The sequence below is a fragment of the Camelus ferus genome, chromosome 2, assembly GCF_009834535.1.
Source record: "Camelus ferus isolate YT-003-E chromosome 2, BCGSAC_Cfer_1.0, whole genome shotgun sequence".
NCBI lineage: Eukaryota > Metazoa > Chordata > Mammalia > Artiodactyla > Camelidae > Camelus > Camelus ferus.
The window spans coordinates 114,590,512-114,613,157 of record NC_045697.1 but is presented as its reverse complement, the minus strand read 5'-3'; the positions used below and the strand labels follow the sequence as shown (position 1 = coordinate 114,613,157).

The following is a 22,646-nucleotide window of genomic DNA, read 5'->3' as shown; positions in this document are numbered from 1 at the left end:
AAAACAGCGTCGTCACAGAGTGACTGTGCACACGTCCAGTGCTGCCCTCCCTGGGGATCGACTTCGGTCGTCACACTGTGGGCAGTCTGTACTTTACTGCATCTGTCCAGCCAAGTCAGTAAACACATGAAACAGTGAACAACAAGAACAGCTAGCCTAGGGCGGGAGAGCAGATAGCTAGACTTGATGTTATCTAAAATGTGACTGTTTTCAACAAAAAGCTATGGTACATCCATAGAAACAGGAAAGTGTGTCTCAAACTAAAGGATACACCAGAAACTGCCCACTCAGTGATTCAGTTATTGAATTTATAGGCAAAGTCCTCAAAGCAGCCACTGTAAGTGGGATCAAAGAAAGAATGGACATAATTCTTAAAGAGCAAAGGAAGGTATGATGATATAATGCCTTATTGAGTACAGAATATAAATTAAATGCTAGAATTGATTTGAACTAAACAAATAAAAATCCTGGAGTTGAGAATTTCAATAAAGGAAAGTAAAAATTTGCTAGACTGGTTCCACGGTAAATTAGGATTGACAGATGAAAGAATCAACCAACTTGAAGACAGACGGGGACATGAAACCCAAAGAAAAGAGAGGCAAAGAATAAAAAGAATGCACTAAGCTTCAGAGAAGCATGTGATACTATTTATTAATCATAACAGTATACACAAAATGAGTATGGCAGAGGAAGAGGGACAGAGAGAGGGAAAAAAAGTGATTTTAAAATGATTAATTGCCAAACACATGCAAACATAATGAAAAGCAATAATCTACATGTCAAAGAAGCTCAATAATGACCAAGTTGTTGAAACAAAAAGAAATCCAAACCCAGATATATAATAGCAAAAATACTGGAAGACAGATTTTGAAAGCAGCATGTCACGTATATGAGAATCCTAGGGAATCCACATTTTCATCAGAAAAAAAATGAAGGCTGAAAGTTAATGGGATAATATGTTCAAATTGCTAAAAACAATATCAACAACAAAACCCCCCAAAAACTTGCAGTCAAGAATCTTATATCTGGCATCCTGTCTCTGTGAAATATAATGGCTTTTTTGTACAGTATATTTTACAATATTTTACAGTAATGTGCAGCTGGTGAATTAGCAAAGTTCTAACCATTGTTCTTTTATACAAGACTTCAGTAACGATGAAATTCTCAATGTTTTGAAACTTGTGTTCAAGTTCATAATTAAATTTTGTTGATGAATATTACTGTTGAGATGTGTGCTTTTCCAGTTACTAATGGAGTATATCATTTATTAAATGCAAACAAACAAAGCCATGCTCACATGTTTTGGTTAAGATTCAGCCGTCGAGGGGAACGGGGAAGGTTATCGTGACTCAAGACTGGAGGTACAAATTTCTATAGCGTGACTTTCAGATCATATTTCAGTGCATGAAGTTTCCAAGGAGAGGCATATGATGCTAGAGCGGGTTTGGAATAAAAGTGAAAATAGATTTTTGATAAATCTAAATGGTAGATGTGTAGACAAGTGGCGTTAGAAGTGGCCCCTAATGAGTTCTTAAGGTTGTAACATTGGGGTGTCCGTTTTCATCTCATTTTAAAGTTGTATTAATTTGTATGATAGCCATATTCTTCTCAAATTTTTTTCTCACTTAAAAATTTACATAATGTGACAAGCTGTCAGAGATGATTAAATGTATTGTTTCATCCTGTAAAATCTTAAATACTTAATGTGAAATCCAGTCAAGTTCACTTATTTTTTTTAAAGGAAAACACTGAGAAGAACTTCTGAGTGGGAGGCATAAAGGTGAGAGGTTTCTAAAATTGCACTTTAAAAAAAAATTGCTTCTACTTTACATCATTAAAAAGAGGTGGAACAACACCTGAAAATTGTACTGGTTTGCTCCACATGATGACACATCTCTGGAAATCTGTTCCATTGCCCAGGATTCTCATTTCATTTGTCCTTTATCGAAATCCTCCTCCTCTCACCTAAGTCTGCTGCTTTGCTGGTTTCCCTCTTTTTATCACTGATGTCATATTTGAGACCTGTTCTGTTTGTCTCTTTTTATCATCCACATTTATTCAGTTATTATTTTAGGTTATGTAGTTTCTTAACACTCTCTGTCTTATAATACATACTTGCCATTTAATTGTCATGTATTAAAGACCTTAAACTTACATTTTTTTTGCAGTAGCCTCCTGAGTGACATCTCTTGCTCTAATTTCCCTTTCCTGCAGTCATATCTCCATTCCATTGGCAAATAATACATTTTAAAAGTGCTGTTGTCACTGCCTTTTAAAAACAAATTATTGTTGAGTTCCGATTATCTGGACTAAATCCAAACTCTTTAAGTTCACTCTCCACTTCCCTCCCTCCAAAATCCAATCATAATCCATTTTTCCTGAATTATCAGTATCATCTTCTTTACATACATATTTACTTTTTCCAGTCAGTTTTGCTCAAGGACCTCCCCACATCTTATTTCCACCCTTGGTTCTGCCCCTTTTCTAATTTCATTCCTTCATAGCTATCACAAAATTATCACTAATTTTACAGTAAAAAAAAATCATTTCACACATTTTTGTTATCACTTCACTACTTTCTTCTGCCTATTAAAAATTGACTCTTTGATATTAGAACTTTTTAGAGCAGTGACCTCATCATTTTATCCTAGTTTTCCTTGACTTTCAGTTTTTACACATCCTCACGATACTGATGAGATCATTATTTGCAACATACTTTTATCAAGATGTGTATAGAGTAATGTTGATAGCCCATATGCCATCTCTTACTCTTTTTCCCATCATTGAAGAAAGAAATATCTACTCTAGAAAATATTGTACAGTAATATTACATTTCCTTCTTTTTTAAAGAATCACAAATGTCAATATTTTAAATATTACAATAATTTTTTAAAAATGGCTCCATATTTGTATGGCTGTCAATGTAAAGATGTAGAAAGAAAAGGATTTGAGTCTACTTTTAGTATTCCATTCCGACATTCATTCCTTTAACACGCGAGAAGTGATTCTAAAGAAATAGACACTTTACAGGGATAGGTATCTTGCTTTAAACATGAAGACATACAGTGACTCAATGATAGAGTAAAACAAACTAAATTATTTTCTTGATTGAGCTCACATTACCTGCCCTTTACTGTATCCCATCACTTTCAAAATAAGGCAGACCACTGGAAGGAAAAACAGAAGGAAACATCGGAATGCGCGTTAAAAGACTGACGGAACGCTCACGGGTTAAAATGTAAGAAGTTTATTCTTTTATCAAGCAATGTCTACAGACAGAGCATCCACGTAGTGTAAGCTACCAAAGGAGGGTGTTTGAGACAGACTTCCATTAAATCATTAGGGCACAGACACTGCAGATGGTGCATGTTCACAAAGGAGAAACTTGCTAAAAAGGAAAGCAGAGAAGTAGAAACGTAAGCTGATTTCTGTTGTTTTTTACATCTCCTCCCATTATATGTCCTTAAGCTAAGAAGAAATCTACTGTATCACACAGCTCAGGATGCTATATACACATAAGATATGACACACTAGAAAAGTTCAGGTTTCTAAGCAGTTTTACACAACCTTGAGTAAAATTTGTATTAAAAAAAGACCTTACTGGATTACCTTCAATAAATGGAGGTCATTTCAACAGCTCATTAGCATTTTTAGCAACAATAACAAAAAACATAAACAAAAAGATTCTCAAAACATGTAAGCTATCATTTAAAGCCTGTATAATTATCTGCTTATTGCAATGAACCTACTCGCTAGTTTTAATCCACTTCTACTGGCCTTTTCTTTGCCCTGAAAAAGAGAAACAATCATTTTTAGCTCTATGCAGTGTCTCAAATAAGAAGATCAGTTAGGTTTCAAACTACACACAGTCAGCGAGAGTCATTTAAGGATTATGTAGGAGTCAAACAGAAGTCATTTAGGAAAGTTAATAAAGAAGGGGGTCCTTTGTTGGGTGATATTTAAACAGCAGTGGCAATGAAGAAGCACATCCTTCCTCACCACTGTGGCGCTGTCCCCCGACTCCCAGGTTCTAACGCGCATCCTCCTAACCCGCTGATGCTCGTCAGTCCTCTAGCCAGTTTTCTTCTCCCGGTTGTTAATTTCCCTATTTGGTTTACTCTAAGCAGACATAAATAATGCTTCTTTTTTTTTTTTTTTGAAATGAAAGTTCCTGCCGATGCAACACTGGACTACCTGAAAGGAAAAAAAAAAAATCTCTTCTGCTAACAGCAGACAATCTTAAGTAGCTGACATCCCAGACAAACTTGCATTAAAAATATAATGCGCTCTTGTGATCGAAAGCAAGGTTTGAGTGGACAGTACTTTGCAAACATTTTCCCATAATTGTTTTCCTCCCTTCCTCCCCATTTTCCATAGCATGCTGCAGATTGTACAGTGACTGTCAAATAGAGTTTGTCACCTGTGTACAACCTAAGGCCAATTTATGTCTTCAACTGATAGCTCATTGAGGGTTGAACACATGACCCAAGCCTGGGTTTGGTGCAAAAGATGCTAGACTTTGCTAGACTTTTCTCTTTTATTGACAAGATATTTATGGGTATGCAGGTGTTCAATATGCAGCTTTTAGCCTTCCTTTTCCTCCTGTGACATTCCCTTCAAGGCACAAAAGATTATAAACAGTGGATGGGACAGAATTTTTTGATTTAAGAATTTCAAGGTTCCATACCTTTTATTTCTGGTTTAAGCATAGCAAAATAATGGAGAAAAAAAAAATAGCTAAACCACCCTCAGAATGAAATGGTGCTTAAAGTCATTTGAAATTCCCTGCAGTTGAGTTATTCTGGAGTATTTAAATTTCTAGTTTATTGGCTTAAACATAGCTATAGATTTGATTCTTGTCATTGATATGGTTTCCCAATAAATATTGTGTTAAATGTTTCTAATCAACCAATAGTACTAATTGTGTATGTCTTTGCCAGAAAACAATGTCTATTTTATTTGGGCCGACCAAGTAACTTATGTTTGACTCGGCTATAAACTTGAAAAGTTAAGCTGTAAATTGAAACAACGGATTAAGTGCGGCGTACTGGAAAACCCTTCATTCAGTGGTTATTTACCAGCACTCCTAGGCATCTCCGACCCAAATGACTGTATTTCCTTTCTCGACTTCAGTGATCTCACAGTTTAACTTGTTGAGTCGTCCGTCTAGTATGAAGAGAGAGTCCTTGGACGGGGTCATCAGGTATTGACCGAACAAGCCACTGTCCTGGATTCGCCTGTTCTTCCGGTTCCAAGGCCATTCCTCTGCCTTGAGAGGCTCCTTAAGGCTCTTTATCATCTTGACCTTCCCCGAGGCGAGCTCGACAAAAAGCACATCAGTCTGGGTGCTGGAACTGCCGTAGATGTTGTACTGGTGGGCTTCCGTAAAGGACGGCTGAAAGGCCAGGTCAGATATGTGCAGGTTTGTGTGGATATCAAAAGTCTCCTGAATCTCCCCTCTGATGGTGACGTACTGGACCCTCACGAGGCCTTTCAGGTCATTGATGCTGACGAGGTAGTGCCCATCCGGGGAGATGTACGGAGTGCCCGTCACGTCGCTGTTGAAGCCAATGACGGAGTCGGTGACACCGTCCACCACGAGCTGCGGAGGCACCGCCCCAGTGCTGTCGGGTTTGCAGCCAACAAAGTAGTATCCTCCCAGGTGCGTGTAGGCCAGCGACTGCGGGACGCACTTGTAGTCCTTCAGGCTGATCGTCTTGATGTATGACATGGTTTCAAGGTCAATTTTTTGGAGTGCAGCTTCATCTTTATGAAGGATAAATCCGAACCTGAAAAGATGAAAACCAGAGTCAGACAGGTCACTGCAGAGTGGACCCAATAAAGAAATGAACTGGGGGCGGGAAATGTACTGGGGGTGGGGTGAGGGCTGGGGGGGGGGTGAGGGCTGGGGGAGGGGGCAAAGACTGGGTTGGGGGGACCTCCCAGCCCACACATTAATTGTCAGGTGTCACGATCGTGTTGGAATTCATTTGAAACTGTGCTGCCCGCCTTCTTCCTCTAGGTCACCCTTTCATTACAGCCAAACAATTATAACTCGTGCTGTAGAAAGCAAAATAATTAAAAGCGATAGATCTAGTTAATTGGAACAACGAATTTTTACTTTTACCATAGAGGGTAAACAAGGAAACATGATTTTGCTTTTCTCTAAACTTTTTGATATTGAATAAGCTTAGTTAACTACTAGAAAAGCCAGCAAGAATAAATGTCTTGAGCATAAGAGGGGAGGGTGTGGCTCAGTGGTAGAGTGCGTGCTTAGCAGGCACTGAGGTCTTGGGTTCAATCCCCAACACCTCCATTAAATAAATACATAAATAAACCTAATTACCTCCCCTCCAAAATTTTTCAAAAATTAAAAAAAAAAATACTTGTATCTCTTTCACTAACTTCATTTGCTTCTTATATTTTTTATGACTATCAAATAAATCTGACATCACTATTTAGATAACTGTCCATAATTTCTCATTTTAATTAGCCTCACTACCTCAATAGATGCAGATTTTGGAGGGGTACAGAACTATTAGACTTCTGTTTATTACATTTTAGGATCACCTTGATTAACTATCTTTATGATTTTAACATTTATTTTATTATAAATTTTAAATACAAGTTAAAATTTTCATCCTTGTCCTGGTAATATTGTTATCATTTTTAATGATATATCTGCATTGTCTTGGTTACCTTATAATGAACAATGATGAACTTTGGAAATTTATGGCATTTTTCCATTTAAGTCAATTTAAAAATAAATATATATTTTTAATGTGTTGGTGGTCTCTTTAATTACTTCAGCGCTTTTCATAGCATTTGTCCTGAATGCCACCTGTAAATTATCAGAAGTCTCTGTGACAAGGATGAATATATTTTGCATTCAGTGTAACAGCTCCTTAAAATTTCAAATATAAGCATCTGGTAAACTTAAAATATAAATAAACTCAGACCTTTAATATTGTAGAAAAAATAAGAAGAATGTTCTCCAAAAATCAATCTTGTGTTGGAATTGTGGAAGACATCAAATGCAGAAGCACAAATGTTTTACTAAAATAGACATAAGACTATAACTGCTTCTTGAAATTAACACATTGTAAATTACCTATACTTCAATCGAAAAATTTTAAAAAGTAAAAAGAAAGACTGTAACTGCTTCTATATCATTATATTGCATATAATTACAAAATCATATTATAGTTTATACATGTTTGAATATTTGTCAAGAGATTCTTTGTTGTCATTAGAGAGAGTGCGAATTCTTCCATATAAAAGAAAAACTACTCCTTTAAAAATATTTTTAAAATATTTATTGAACAACTACTAGGATCCTTTCATTATGCCAAACAGACAGGTTTCACCTATTATAAGGCACCAGGAATATATTGTAGAGCAAAATTACTCACCCTGCTTTCAATGGGTCTACATATTTTGAATGATTTAAAAAACTGAAAAACTGTTAGGGATTAATGCTTAATTATAGGATTCTGCTAAACTAGTACTGACTTTGTAACTATTACTTTTACTATATATACTTGAAATGGAAGAAGGTAATTATTGTGAAAATAATCATTCTAGTGTATTTCAGAATGACATGGGCCATTTCTGGCTGATTTCCTGGACCTTTCTCTTTTCTTGTGTCCTTTCAGTAAACAAAACTCACGCTCTACTTTTTCAGGATAAAATTTCAGCCCTGATTACAATCGTATGAAGAGACATTTATATTGTTAACAAACACTTCTAAATGTCCCCATTAAAATTTTAATACCTAGTGTAGGTATTAAATGCTACCTGGATGTCAAAAACTAAGAAGGAAAAAAGACCCTCAAATTGAAAACTGAATCCTATTATTTTTTGTGTATCAGAATCAAAAATATAAAATTCTAAATATCATCATCCATTCTCATACTTGTGTTGGTAAATCATGAACTTGGACTCTAGGAAAGGATGTTTCTCCATCCATTGACAGTCCTTATGGATAGGCAAGTGTGTAGACGTATGATGGTGGCTGGTATCCTTGACAGAATTACGAATGATGATGGAAGATATTGTCTTCTTTCTGTTATACACTGTATGTGTGCTCAGAGGCAAAAACAGTAATGTGCACATTTAATAGAAGCCGTAAGCCAATCAAGGTTTGGCATTTCAGCTCTCCTCTTAACTGCACATCCTCTCCTCCCATCAGGCAATGGTTTTTGAATGCTAAAGAGGAAGAAAGAGGCATGCTCAAACTACTCTCGAACTATTTTAACTGATGCTGAAGAATGTACTCAAGTTTTCTGTGATACCATCCAGCCTCTTTTGGAGGTAATTAAATTTTTTAAAAATTAGTTCAGTTGAAAACGCAAAAGCTCCATGGGGGGTGATCAAATTACATCCATGTTGGCATCCGCACTGTAGGCTCCTGCAGGACTCGAGATCTGGCTATATAAGCAGATGCACTGAGGACGCCTGCAATTTTTCACTACTGATTTATTGGGCAGGAAGTGGTGTCTCTAATTCAGAATTTCCCCCTAGTACAGACTGATATTCAGAAGTCTCCCACTGTTCATTAGTCTGTGATTAATATTTACGAGGCTCTCAACTTTCATGCCTGCTTAGTATAATAAAATCCTGCATGGTACTAGGTCTAACATAGTTTGTCTAATATTTGTCAGGCCGTGTCTAGGAAGATGCAGACTATGAGAAATGAGAGAGTGGAAACGTATTCTTGAAATTCCTTCTTTTCGTAGGGATGTAAAGCAATGCAGAAAGTTCAACCTCTCAGCACGGCACTGTGTGGATTTGTTTTTAGGTTTGGTGAGGAGGGGAGAGTGTTTTTCAGAGAACTTGTTTTGGAGGAAATAGGGGTTTTCAATCTGGGCTGATTTAGTTTAATGATCCATTATTTTTTTTTATATATAATAAATATATATATATATATATATAATAAATATGTGACCTTATAGAAAGTCCTTGACATCCATGAGTTTCAATTTCCTCATCAGCAGGAAGAGGATAAAAATATCTTGTTTTGCAGATGAGAGGGAATGTGTGTTTATTACCAAGAAAACAGTACATTCATAATAAACAGAAATTGTCCACACTTCACACCTTAAATATCATCATTTTCCTATTATATAGCAAATACTATATTTCCTGTGAGAAAACAGGTAACAGAATCTGTGGATGAAAAAAGAAAAATGACCAAATTGTCTTTGTAGCCAGTATTCCCACAATGCTAAAAATCAGCAGACAGGATTACCTAAATATGATGAGATTTATTCATTTGGGAATTCAATAGAGATCACGTGGACAATAGAAATTCACATTTTTATTCTTGCTCTTGCTTGTATCTACAGGATCTATGCCCAGTCCACAGCTTTGGCCAATCACCAAATTGTACCTGTTGTTAGGAACAAAAACTGCCTAACCCTAGCCCTTACTGATACTCAGTTCTTACTGAGGGCATGGAGCAGTAAGCCATGGAGTGCTGGGGGAATCTGAGCTCTGCACACATGCTGGAATTTGGAATCCATCCATACCTGTCTTATTCAAGGATTTTCAGTAAAAGTAACAGAACATTTTGTGGCTGACTTTGGGACCTGGATCTCTCAGGACCTGGAGAGCTCCAGTCAGAGTGGATGTCACAGCAAAGGAAGCAATTTGGCAGAGAGGGGAAAAGGACAAATATTTAAAGGGAAGCATGATTGAAACCCTGTGAAGTCTAATAAAGGGCAGCTGGTCAGAGACGTCCACATCCCACAAGACCAGGCTACAGTTCTTGCACTGGAGGAATCAATGACTTCCTCAGATATTTCCCTGGACATTCGCCAGATAGATCTGGTCACATAAAGTCTCCCCAAGCACTGTTTCAGGCACTCACCCCATGCCATCTACCACGTTATTCTGCTTCTGTTTTGCCTTCTAATCTATCACCCGAGATGCTACTGAAGGAATCCCATCCTTTCAATTAATGACCTGTACTAATTTGCCATGATCGGTGTGCCAAGGGTCACAACGCCCCAAAACTGAAGAGTGAAAGAAGATCCTAAGATTTGCAGAGAAACAATTATTTTTATCTCCTGAGTCTTAATGCAGTACTGTCTCTCCCCAGAGTCCACACGGATGCCCACCAGTTCTCCTTCTAGCTCACATCTAATATTTAGAGGTCAGCTAAGGACCAGTCTCCATCCTAGAGGCTGGGACTTGTTCCTGACACTCTCTCTCCAGTGTTCTCTTTCCTCAAACCTGTCATCCACACCTCTCCAGATTTTAAAACTAGTCTTTCCATGTATATCAAAGGATGCAAATGCACAGTAGTAAGTGAAGACTGTGTGTACTGGATCATCAGATTAGCCACACACACTGTCTTGTTGATAAAAACAACTCCGATGCAATCCACAGCTGAAAAAAGGCATTTCTCCAAACTTCTCTGATGTCTCAATTACAGGAACCATATTCTTTGAAATAAAATTTCTGCACAAAAGAATTGGAACAGCCATAGGAATTTGCTGTTTTGAGATTTTATGTGTGAAAATCTATATCTAAAACATATGATCAAGTCAATAATTAGTCCTTCATAAACAGTAATGGGCAGGATTATTAATATCTTGCTTCCCTAATTAAATTCTAAGTATCTTGATTTTCCAACTGGAAAGGAAGAAATGCTTAACAGATAAGAAACTAAAATTATAACCTTCTCTCCTTGTAATTAATATATAAACCTACACACAATGTGCTGTTGAAATAACATCTTCCACTGTGTTGCAGCTAACACACAGTTTTCATGGACACAAACCATAAATCTGACGTGCTCCATCAGTCACTAGGCTGTGAATTTCTTTATATTTAGTTGTTTTCTATTATCCCAGACTGATCCTTGTAGGAAAAGATTGAATACTGTTCCCACTCAAGTACCAGAGAATTTAGTTTTGATCTGAACGTCACATAAATAGCTCAGTAAAACACCCTTGCTCATAAACAGTGGTCACATTCACACTGGAGCAAAGGGGAGTACAGAGAAACTGAATTGATACATTTAGCAAAGATTTATAACAAGAGCAAGGGCCGTCTCTGAATTGTCCTAATGCTTAGATGTGTCTGAGAAAGGACGACACTTTGAAGTTTTCTGTTTTCAACACACACGGCTGAAAAGCAAAAAGAAACTCAAGGATGTCCTTCTGCCTGACTTTCATAAGTACATTGCAGGAATTCTGTATTAAAGATTTTAGCGATATTTCTTTTTTCATATTTTCAGTTTAAATTTTTTTCTTAAAAGAAGTAGACTGTGTTTCTGAAAACTAAGTCCCCTATTTTGTTCCTTCTCAGCTATCCTATTTTCTGTTGTGGAGGGAGTTTGATTCTTCTAGGAAAAAAACTGAGACATAAATACATAATTCAATTACAGCATATTCGGGATGTCTAATTGACAGAATTAACACAGCGTCTGCAGAGTCTACTGAATCTATGAGTACCCAGGATGTACATAAAAAACAGATTTACTAGGAATTCTGTACACACCACATAGACTACAGACAATATTTCAAATACCAATGTCTTCCACTTTTTTGAAGAGCTTAAGAGCTCGGAGGAAAAAAAAAAAGAGAGAGAGAGAGAACTATGCCTTAAGAAGGCATTTTCCAAGATTGGTTGCTATTCCTAACTTGATTTTGGAAAAACAACAAGAAAATCTGAAAACTCAGCCTTCCTGATTCTATCTATTCTTCTGATTAGGAATGTTCTATGCAAGAGTGACATAACAGAAGTTAGTAAGCGGAAGAATAGGAGATAATTTGTGAATACAGGGGTGGAAATAGAAAAGGAGATTAGAAAAATAAACAATGAACAAATTAAAAATCTTATTAACCAAAAAATAATACCAAAGTTTCCATTGTACACCTGTAAGACAGAAAAGGAGGTGAAAAAAGGTTCCAAGAGGAACCAGGTTTGGCATAATTTGGATTCTAGAGACTATGAGACCAAATTCAGTCATTATTCACAATCTACTATGTGCAGTACACTTTATAAAACCTTAGGAAGCAAATGGAGAGGAAATAAGTGGTCCCTGTCCTTAAGGTAATTATGTCAAGCAGTGAGGTGCTCATGATTATGTGCCCTGACTTGCAAAGAGTGTTTGGGGAAACTTTTCAAAGAAAAGATGGGTGTAGCCACATCGCTATTACAGCTACTGATTTGCATTTCTGTTGTGCTAGTTTTTCCCTTGAAGAGAAAGCCTGTATCAGTCTGGATCCCAGAAGAAAAAGAACAAATTCTAATTGAAATAAATCAAGGAGGGTGTAATAAATAGACTGTTTACAAAGAAATGGAAATTCACCACAAGGAACAGGGCGGTAGTTTGTGGAGAGCAACAGTACAACTATTGCCACTGTTACATTCTGGAAGGAAGGCGGTATGGGGAGAGGTCTGTCTTGGGAGGCGCTGGGACCTTTATCCGAAGAAACAGGTGGTCTCCGAGAAATCAGCAAAGTGCTCGGGGAGAGTTAGGGATTATAAACTCTGGTCCTATCGTTTCCTTGCAATCTCCAGCCAGGCTTCCCACCGGCCAGATTAACCAGAAATCCTATCATCCAGACTCCTGGGACAGAGCAAGGTGGAGAAGGGTGAAATTATGTGCAAAAGGAGCAGCACAGTTGTCCCCAACTAAAGAATCTGAAACACTCCAGTCTAATGAATGTATGGAGCTGCATGGAGTGAGGATGGTAACACACACAATGATTTCTTCTAACTGAGATCATTTGGCAATGGATAAGGAAAAAACATGTAACTTGGCAAACTGGGAGAAGGAAAATTCTTGATTTTTTTACCTGAAATGAATGTTTCTTGGATAGCATTTTTTTTTTTCCTTCTGGTAAAATTGTAGAAAATGTTTCTAACATCCAGTTACTAGTAAAATCTTTTAAATAAATGGTAGGTACTGAATGTTCATGTCCTGTGTCCTCCACCCTCCTCCAAATTCATATGTTGAAGCACTAATTCCCCATGTGATAGAATCTGGAGGTAAAGCCTTTGGGAAGAATTAGGTCATGAGGGTGGGGCCCTCATGAGTTAGATTAGTGCCCTTATAAGGAGAGTTAGGAGAGAGATATTCTCTCTCTGTCTCTCTCTCTCTGTCTCTCTGCTATGTGAGGACACATCAAGAAGACAGCAGTCTGCAAACCAGGAAGAGGGTCCTCACCAGAACCTGATCACACTGACACCCTGATCTCTGACATCCCAGCCTCTAGGACTGTGACAAATAAAGTTTTGTTGTTTAAGCCACCTAGTCCATAGTATTTCATTAAATTAAGGAACAAAGACAGAAGTCATGTAGTCAAAGTTACCCACATGATTAATACTAGTAGTTGCATTATTATTTTCCCATTACTTTTTGCATCTTCTTCAGCCAAGATGAAAACTGCATGAATACCTACCGCTTAACAGGCTGAGGGGTTATATGTAATATATGTTTAGACATTTATTTGGATTTAGTACTTTTTTAAAATTTTATTCTCCTGGGTGTGTTCCTGGGTATGTAAGAGTAAGGGAAGGGGGGGTGTTTTGTTGCATTTTTCATTTATTTAAAGGACAATAAGGCATATATCTCACAGTGTGTCTCAATTTTTCTTCTTTTAACACTGAATTTTAAAGATACATTCATGTCGCTCTGTGTAGTATATTTACTCTCTTATTTTATAGCCACTCACAGGTATCTGTAGGATGACCCACCATGTGTTATGTAATCTGCACACTCAATAACGTGTAGAATCACATGGCTTCATCCAACCATCGGGTTGGTGGTGGCCGAGCTCAGCAAGGAAGCCTAGGATTGGTCGGCCTCTCCCTTTCAGTGTGGCTTTCAACCCTCAAGGATGCTATAGGAGACTTCCTCACAAGGTGACTATAGCATCTTCTAAGACAGGAAGCACTAAGTAGCCAAGTTTGCTTGTGTCCCACTGACATTAACAAATCAAATGGCCACGCCTAGGGTCAATATGGCTGGAGACTACCCAAAAGCATGGGACACAGGATTCACCGGAGACCATTACTCTATCAACCTACCATATAAGGTAATGGTTCAAATATTGTTGTTTTATCTCAATATGGCTATTTATTAGCACCTAATTTATTAAATAGTCCATCACTTCCCACTGATTTGGAATGCCACTTGTTGGTGGCATTTAGTCTATGTCAGAATGTTCTATTTATTTCATCACTCTTTCTCTTCCTTCTTTCCTAAGTTTTGCACTATTTTATTTATTGAACCTATAAATATGTATAAATATCTAGGAAAATCAATCTTTCACCATTTTTTTCATCAAAATTTATTGGCTATTTTTTATGTGTGGTGATCCATAAACTTTGCAGTCAGTTTATCAAGTGGAAACATGATTGGCATTTTTAGCTTTACATTTTAGAATCAGCTGATTTAACTTAAAAATGTTGATGTTTTGGGGGGATTTATTGAACTTATACACTAATGAATTGAATGTTAACATGTTTAAAAGGAATATGATATCTATTTCTATTTATTTGATTCCTTTTTCATTGCTATATTAAGAAAAAGTCATCTCTTCTTGGATGTATACATAGATATTTTATCTTTTTAGCTGCTAATGTTAATGGATTTTTTTCTCATTATACCTTGGCTTTTGTTAGTATATATAAAGTTATTAATTTCTTAATATTATGCTTAGACCCCTTAGCATTCTGAATTATTTTATTTTTGAATTAGTAGGATCACAGTTGATTTTCTAGTGTTATGTATAAAGATAGATAACTTTATCTCTGCTTCACAATTTCTATTCCACTTAAGTCTTCATCTTTGTCATTGGTGACTAGTACTCTCCTCTTATTTTTAAAATATAAATTTCTTAACTGGTCTTGACCTAGTGGTGTTTCAACAATACAGAAAAGTACTGGTGGAATGGAAAAAAGATTTCAGAAGCAGATTCATGTCATATGGGAAATTAAAAATATAATAAATATACATAATATATAGTGTTGAGTTAATCAGCTATTTAGTAAGAAAAAATATATGTATATCTTATTTCTGACATAAGGTGATATCTAGATAGATGAAAGAGTTTACAAATAAAAGTAAAATAATATTAAAAGATCAGTATTAAATAGCAGTATTATAATATTATTAAAAGCATCAGCTATTTAAATATTGGAGAAGATGAGGCCTTTTTTAAGCAAGACCCTCACATTTGGTAAGTCAAAAGCTGAAGCTTGATAAAGGTTACTGTATTTTTAAAAATGAAGACTAGATAATGCAATCTATGAAATAAGAAAAAAGTAACAGAAAAAGAATATCTTGACTATATAATGAATTACCAAAATTAGAAAAAGCAAAGAACTGAAAAAAAAAAAATTAGCAAAAAACCAAAAGGCTATTCCTCACATGAAGGGGAGCATTAAGAACTTACAAACATCAAATGATTGAAAACTTCATAAATAATTAGGTAAATATAAATTAAAACCAAAAAGTGAGATATTTATTTTACCAATCTATTGATAACAGTAATAAAGTATGTTTAGATTCAATAGTGGTAAGGATGTGATTAAATACGTTCTTTCACCTACTATTGGTAGAAATATAACCATTTTAGGCTTTTCTGAGCATAACTTAGTATCATCTCTCAAAACCAAAATATGACTCTGTTTTAATGAAGCAGTAACATCTCAGTATCTCCCCTTAATAAATGCTCATAAAACACAGTAGCATGTACAAAAATACTCATTGCATTACTGGCTATGGTAAGGAAATTTAGAAACAATCTAAACTTCAAACAGTAGAGGAATGCTTAAATAAACTATGAACCATCCACCAAAGGAAATCTCATGCTGCAGCTATAAAATTAATAATGTACTAAAAATGACAGAGATATCTACAAAACTGTTTATTTTTAAACAAGTGCATAGAAGATTAAAAAGAATATTATATTTTAATGCACTTACATGTAATTGCTTCAATAAATGAACTGAAAGATTACTCAACAACCTGTCTATTCTTCTAGGGAGAAAAGTGCTATGGATGCTTTTACTTATTACTATATATACTTCTGAACGGTTTGAAAATTGCATGTAAGCATCACAATATATAAAGGAAACAAGTAAGCTCATCATTTTTCAACTAAATAAAATTAGAGCAGTGAGATACCATTTACATGTCACAAATTAGGAACACATATAATGTTAAAAATGTTCAATTAAATGGGCACATTTTTGTACTGCTAATTTCAATCAGTGTAACTTGCATGTAGAAAATAACTGTTAGCCTTAAAGATCTTTCATATACTTATGCCCTCGTTAATAGTAATTCACTTCCTAGGTGAATAACCTTAAGAAATAATAATAAATATGGATAAAACTTTATTCACAAATATATTTATAACATTATATATGTAGTAGTGAAAATTTGTAAAGTATTTGTATTTCTGTAATTGATGATCTAGCCACTTGATATATTAGAATACCCATGTTGAAGAATATTATAGAACACTAATTTAGGATGAATGTTTATTCAATAAAGTTATATGAAAAGAGCATAATATTGGATAAATGGTATAATTAAATCATTAAAAATAAAAAAAGCAAAGCCCCTACTTGCACTGAAGATAAATATGCCCAAGATCAAGCTAGGAGATTGGATTAAATTCATTTGTTTGATTTTGAAGTTTGCAATCTTGATTCAGGCAATGAATATAATCTACTTTTTAATAAGAGTTAATAAATATACATATGTATTAATAGTAAACATATACACATGTATTATATATCTGTATATATGTGTTTATATTTATTAATTAGTAAGACAATATGTAGGGACTCTAGATTAAAAGCTCAGGTAAGCTCTCATGATAATTGCTGACCATCACTTAGTCTGGAATATGCATTTACTAAGCACCTAGATAAATCTGCAGACTGTGCTTGGTGCTTCAGTAAAAAGATTCATCCGTGTAAAGAATCGTCTTCTGAGAACTATAGACATGCTGAAAAAAATTCTTACGATACCAGCATATGTTTGGATATCAAATTAAATGAAAAACATATGTAAATACAAAGCATACTTGTACTGAATCAACAAAGGAAATGAGGGAACAATAAATTCATAGTACAAGTAACAAGGATATAGTAACTGAATATTAGACAGAGGACCAATGGGGAATGCTATGGTCCATAATACAAACAAAGAATTTGAATAGTACAATGAAACTAAATTTTGTCCAGAAGAAAATGTCCAGCTGTGGTTTCAGTAGGCAGAGGGTATGACAGAAAATAATTCCACAGAAAAATTGGAAATAGGAAAGTTTTCTCCTCTGAAGACATCATTTTTCAATGTGAAAAGGAGATTAAAAAAAAATCTTTAAACTAGTCTCTCTTTGAAAATTTGCTTTTAAGTCCAACCTGACATAACTGATTATTGTTTCACAACTTCTATACTCAAAATAGCACCTTTGATGATTGTCCTCATTTCAACAGCATTGGAAGGTTTCCTATTTTTAAGTCTATGCTGTGTAGTTTGGTGACTTTACATCAGAATTTAAAATTTAATAAAATTTTGTTGCAAATCTCTGAAAAGGACTATTTATTTCAGATTTTGCCCAACTAAAAATATTACGGAATTGAGTGTAAAGAAGTCTGAAGGAGTTGAATTTGTATAACTCTACAACTACTACTTCATTTCTGCTTGAAAATGTAATCTTATCCACTTCAGTAGAGTGTCCTCATAAATTCTTTTAGTGGCACAAAGATGTCATAGAGAAACATGTTGTGAAGTTTTATAATGAAGAGAATAGAAAAAGAAAAACCAAAGTGTGCCTGATATTTATGTTGTAAGTCTGCCCAAATACTGTAATTTTACTGGTTTTATTTCTGTTCGCAAATGGTGATTATATTAGTTAATTCTCAGAATACTCCATGAATAAATTAGTTTAAAAAAAAAATCTCTGGGTTTTAAATTATAAAATTCCTACAAAGATCAAAGGCAACATACATATAACTAAAATGTTTATAATAATAAAAAAACGCAAAGTGAGTTGTATTCCCACTTTGATGGAATTTAGATGGCTGCTACCTTTTTAGAATACTTAACTAATGCTAATTAATTTAGAGTTCTATAATGGTATATTTTTCTTATTTTGCTAAATTGATCTAAAATGTCATAATTATTTGATTTGCTCCTACTTTTCAATTAGTCATAGGATTTAGACATTTAGCAAATCTTTGTCAAACCACAAGCTGACTACAAGCTAAAGAAATAGATATTTCAAAGACAGTATGTAATAAAGAATATAAATTTTAAAGTATTTTTGAAAAGTCACTTAAAAAACTAACAACTATTACCTACAGAGAGCAACAATGACAAACCATGAGGAGTGGAGAGAATCTTATTTCTAGGGTTTCCATATTGTAATAATGAACAGGGTAAGTGTGAAACAAAAAGTGATAAGGCAGATAAAGAAACAAATAAGTATGGCCCATACACAGGAACAAAAGAAAATTAACAGAGATGTAAGAGGACTTGCTAGTTAATGACTTTAATCAATTGTCTTAATTTTGTTCAGAGCTAAGGAAAACATAGGAAAAGAACTAAACAAAACAAAAGAATAACATATGAACAAATATAGAATATAAAAAGGGGATAGAAATTATTAAAAAGAAATAAAACAAAAAGTCTAGAGTTAAAAATTATAATAATTGGAATGAAATATTTACTAGAGCATTTCAACAGCAATTTGAGCAAGCCAAAAGAGAATGAGTAAATCTGAATAAAGATAAATGAAATCATCTAGACTGAAGAAAGAAAAAAATGTGTTAAGAAAACTAATTAGAGCCTAAGGGACCTGTGAGACACAATTAAGTGTATCAACATACCTGTTATGGGTGTCCCAGAAGGAAGGGAAGAGAGAAAAGGGGCAGGAAATGTATTTAAAGGAATAATGGCAAAGAAACGTCAAATTTAATGGAAATCACGACTGTACATATGCAAGAACCTCAAAAAACTCCAAGGACAAATACAGAGATCCACATTAAGACATATTATGATCAAACTGTCAAAAACCCAAACTCAGAGAAAATCACAAGAGCAGCACAAGAAAAGCAACTTGTCAAGCATAAAGGATCCTCAATAAGATTAACAACAGATTTCTCATCAGAAACCATGAAGGCCAGAAGGTAGTGGGAATAACATATTCAAAGTGCTGAAATAAAATACTTGTCAACCAAGAATTCTATATCCCACAAAACTACCTTTTAAAAATTAGGGCAAAATTAAGACATTCTGAAATTTTAAAAGCTGAGTGAGTCCATGCTACTAGATCTGCCATATAAGAAGTTCTAAAAGGTTTCATTCAGGCCTAAATGAAAAGACATTCTGACAGAATTGAAGGGAGAAACAGACAGTTTTAAAATAATAGTTAGAAACTCAAATACTCTACTTTCAATAATAGATTAAACAACCAGACAGATTTTCAATAAGATAATAGAAGTCTTGAACAACAGTATAAGTCAACTAGACTTAACAGATGTATTTAGAAGATCCCACCCACAAAACAGCAGAGTCACATTCTTGTTAAGAACACATGGGACCTTCTCCATGATAGTCCATAGGTTCAAGTACAAAACAAGACCTAATAAATATTTAAAAACTGAAATCATACAAAATATCTTCTCCAAATACAGTGGAATGAAACTAGGAATCAATAAAAGAAAGAAAACTGGAAGATTACAATATGTGGAAATTAAGCAACACATTCTAAAGAACTAATGAGTCAAAGCAGAATTAAAAGAGATGTTAGAAAGTATTTTCACATGAGTGAAAAGAAATGCACAACATACTAAAATATACTATATTGAAAACAGTGCTCAAAGGTCATTGATAGCTATAAAAAATCTACATTAAATAAGAAGAAAAAATCTCAAAGTAATAATCAAATTGTGTATCTTAAAGAACTAAAAAAACAAAAAAACAAAAGCAAAAAACTAAGCCTAAAACCAACAGAATGAAAGGATAAAGATTAGACTGAATGTAAATGAAAAGAGAACAGAAAAACAATAGGGAGAATCAACCAAAACAAAAGTTGGTTCTTTGAAAAATGCAACAAAAATAACAAGAGAAGAATCAAATTCTGAGTCTGTAATGAGAGTGGTGATATTTCTACTGACTTTATGGATCTAAAAAGGGGTAAAGAGAATGCTATGAATAATTGTATACTAATAAATTAGATAATGTAGATTAAGTGGACAAATTCTTAGAAAAACTCCCAAAACTCACTCAAGAAAAAATCTAAGCATAAATACAGCAAGTAAAGGAACTGAATTACTAATTAAAAACCTCCCAAGAAAGAAAAGTCCAGCCTCAAATGGCTTCATTGGTAAATTCTGCTAAACATTTAAAGAAAAAAATTCACCTATATTTCTATAGACCTTCCAAAAATAGTAGAGGAAATAGCACTTTCTAACACATATTGAAAGGCCAGCATTACCCAGACACCAAGGCTAATATTAGAAGGAAAGAAAACTACAGACCAATATACCCTTTGAATATAGATGAAAAAATCCTCAACAAAATATTAGCAAAGCAAATCCAGAAGCACAGTCAAAGGATTATATGCTATGAACAAGTGGAATTGATTACAAGGATGAAAGGGTAGTTCGATATAAGGAAATCAATATAATAGTTTATATTAATAGAATAAAGGAGGTCATAGTCATCAAAATTGATGCAGAAAATCATTTCACAAAATCCAACACACTTTCATGACAAAAAAAAAAATCAGCCAGCTGGGAATCTCTTTAATATGATAAAGGATATTTACGAAAAAGAAGCAGCTAACATTATACTCATTGTCACTGAAAACCTTCTCTCGAAGATCAGGAACAAGACAAGGGTGCCTACTTTTGCCCTTTTAGTCAACATTATGCTGGAATTTTTGTCTAGAGCAATTAAGCGTTAAGATAAAGAAACAAAGTCATTCAGATTGGAAAGGAAGAAGTAAAACTATCTTAGCTTAAAGATGACCTGATAATATATATAAGAAATCCTAAAGTGTGTGTGCATGCACACACACACACACACACACACACACACACACACACACTATTAGAGCTAATAAATTCAGTAAAATTGCAGAGAACAACATTCAAAACTCTACTGTGTTTCTATATACTAGAAATAACCAATCTGAAAATGAAATCAAGAAAAATTTCCATTTACAATAGCATAAAAATAAAAAAATATTTCAGAATTGAAACGCTAAAGTTTACATCCATATGGAATTAAAAAGGATCCAAAAATAGATAATTAATCTTGTAAGAGAAGAAAATAAAACAGGACTCACATTTCCTGATTTTAATACTTAACTAGAAATCTACTTTATTCACAACTATGTGGTCCCAGGATAGGGATAAAGTTTTAGACTGATGGATTAGTATTGAGACTTGGAAATAAACTGATATATCTACAGCTAATTTAATTTTGCCAAGGGTACTAAGACTATTCAATTGAACAGGACAATCTTTTCAACAAATGATGCTGTGACAAATAGATATCCACATGCAAAAGAATGAAGTTGGCTTCCTTCCTCATATTATATAAAAAAGTTAACTCAAAATGAATCAAAGATCTATAACTATAAAACTCTTAGAAGAAGACATGCATACATCTTCATGATTTTTGATTTAGCAATGGATATATTAGACATAACCCCTAAAGTACAAGTAACAAAATAAAAAATAACACAATTTGGACTTTATCAATTATTTTAAGATTTTGTATATCAGAGACCACTATCAAGAAAATGAAAGATATCCCACAGAATGAGAGAAAATATTTGCAAATAATGTGTCTGATCAAAAGAACTCTTACATTGCAAGGACAAAAAGATGAACAACCCAAATAGAAACTGGACAAAGGGTTTGAACAGAAGTTTCTCCAGTGAAGATAGACAAGCGACAAACAAGCACTGAAAAGGCATTCAACATCATTAGTCATTAAGAAATGCAAATCAAAACACAACGAAATACCACTTGATACCCATCAGGATGGCTATCATGGAAAAAATGAGTAAAACACTTACTGGCCAGGATCTGGAAAAATTAAAACTCTTATACATTCCTGATGAGAATGTAAAACAGTGCAGCACTGAAGAAAACAGTTTGGCAGTTTCTCAAAAATTTAAACATGGAATTACTATGTGATCCAGGAAATCAGTCCTAGGTGTAGATTCCTCCAAAACTGTAAACAGGTGTTCAAACAAACTCCTGTACACAAATAGCAATAGCAGTACAATTCTCGATACCCAAACTGTGGAAAACCCAGTTATTTACCCACAAATGAATGGATAAACAAAATGTTTACTTCGTCTGAGCTTTGGTTATTTTCTTTGTTACATAGTCTAATAATACATAACCAGTGAGTGTTACAGAAGGAGGTGTACAAAATCTGATACATTGCAGGTGTTTAGTAAATTACAGCTATTACCATTAATGGGAATTGTGAGATGTCAAGAAAATATATTAAACATACAAAGAGTGCAAATATCAGTCTTTGGTCCATTCTTTTCAAGGGTTTAGATCATTCTCCTGAAAAAGGAAGATAAATACATTTAACAGCTCTGACTTTTCCCCCTCAGCAGGTTTTCCTATCTGTTCAC

At 34.5% G+C, this 22,646-nt stretch overlaps 1 protein-coding gene across 2 annotated transcripts in view; it reads right to left on the bottom strand.

The window, feature by feature from the left end:
* Positions 1 to 3,231: 3,231 nt before the first annotated feature.
* Positions 3,232 to 22,646, bottom strand: part of FSTL5 (follistatin like 5) — a 667,511-nt gene continuing 648,096 nt past the window's right edge. Inside the window, exons 16-17 of one of the 2 annotated variants that reach the window (XM_032465748.1) lie at positions 5,079 to 5,789; positions 3,232 to 4,194 (exon numbers count right to left, since the gene is read on the bottom strand). In XM_032465748.1, coding sequence (XP_032321639.1) covers positions 5,087 to 5,789 — 703 coding nt within the window. In that variant the 3' untranslated portion in view covers positions 3,232 to 4,194; positions 5,079 to 5,086. Of the gene's footprint in view, positions 5,790 to 22,646 lie in introns of both variants that reach the window. The other variant, XM_032465755.1, reaches the window with a different exon arrangement.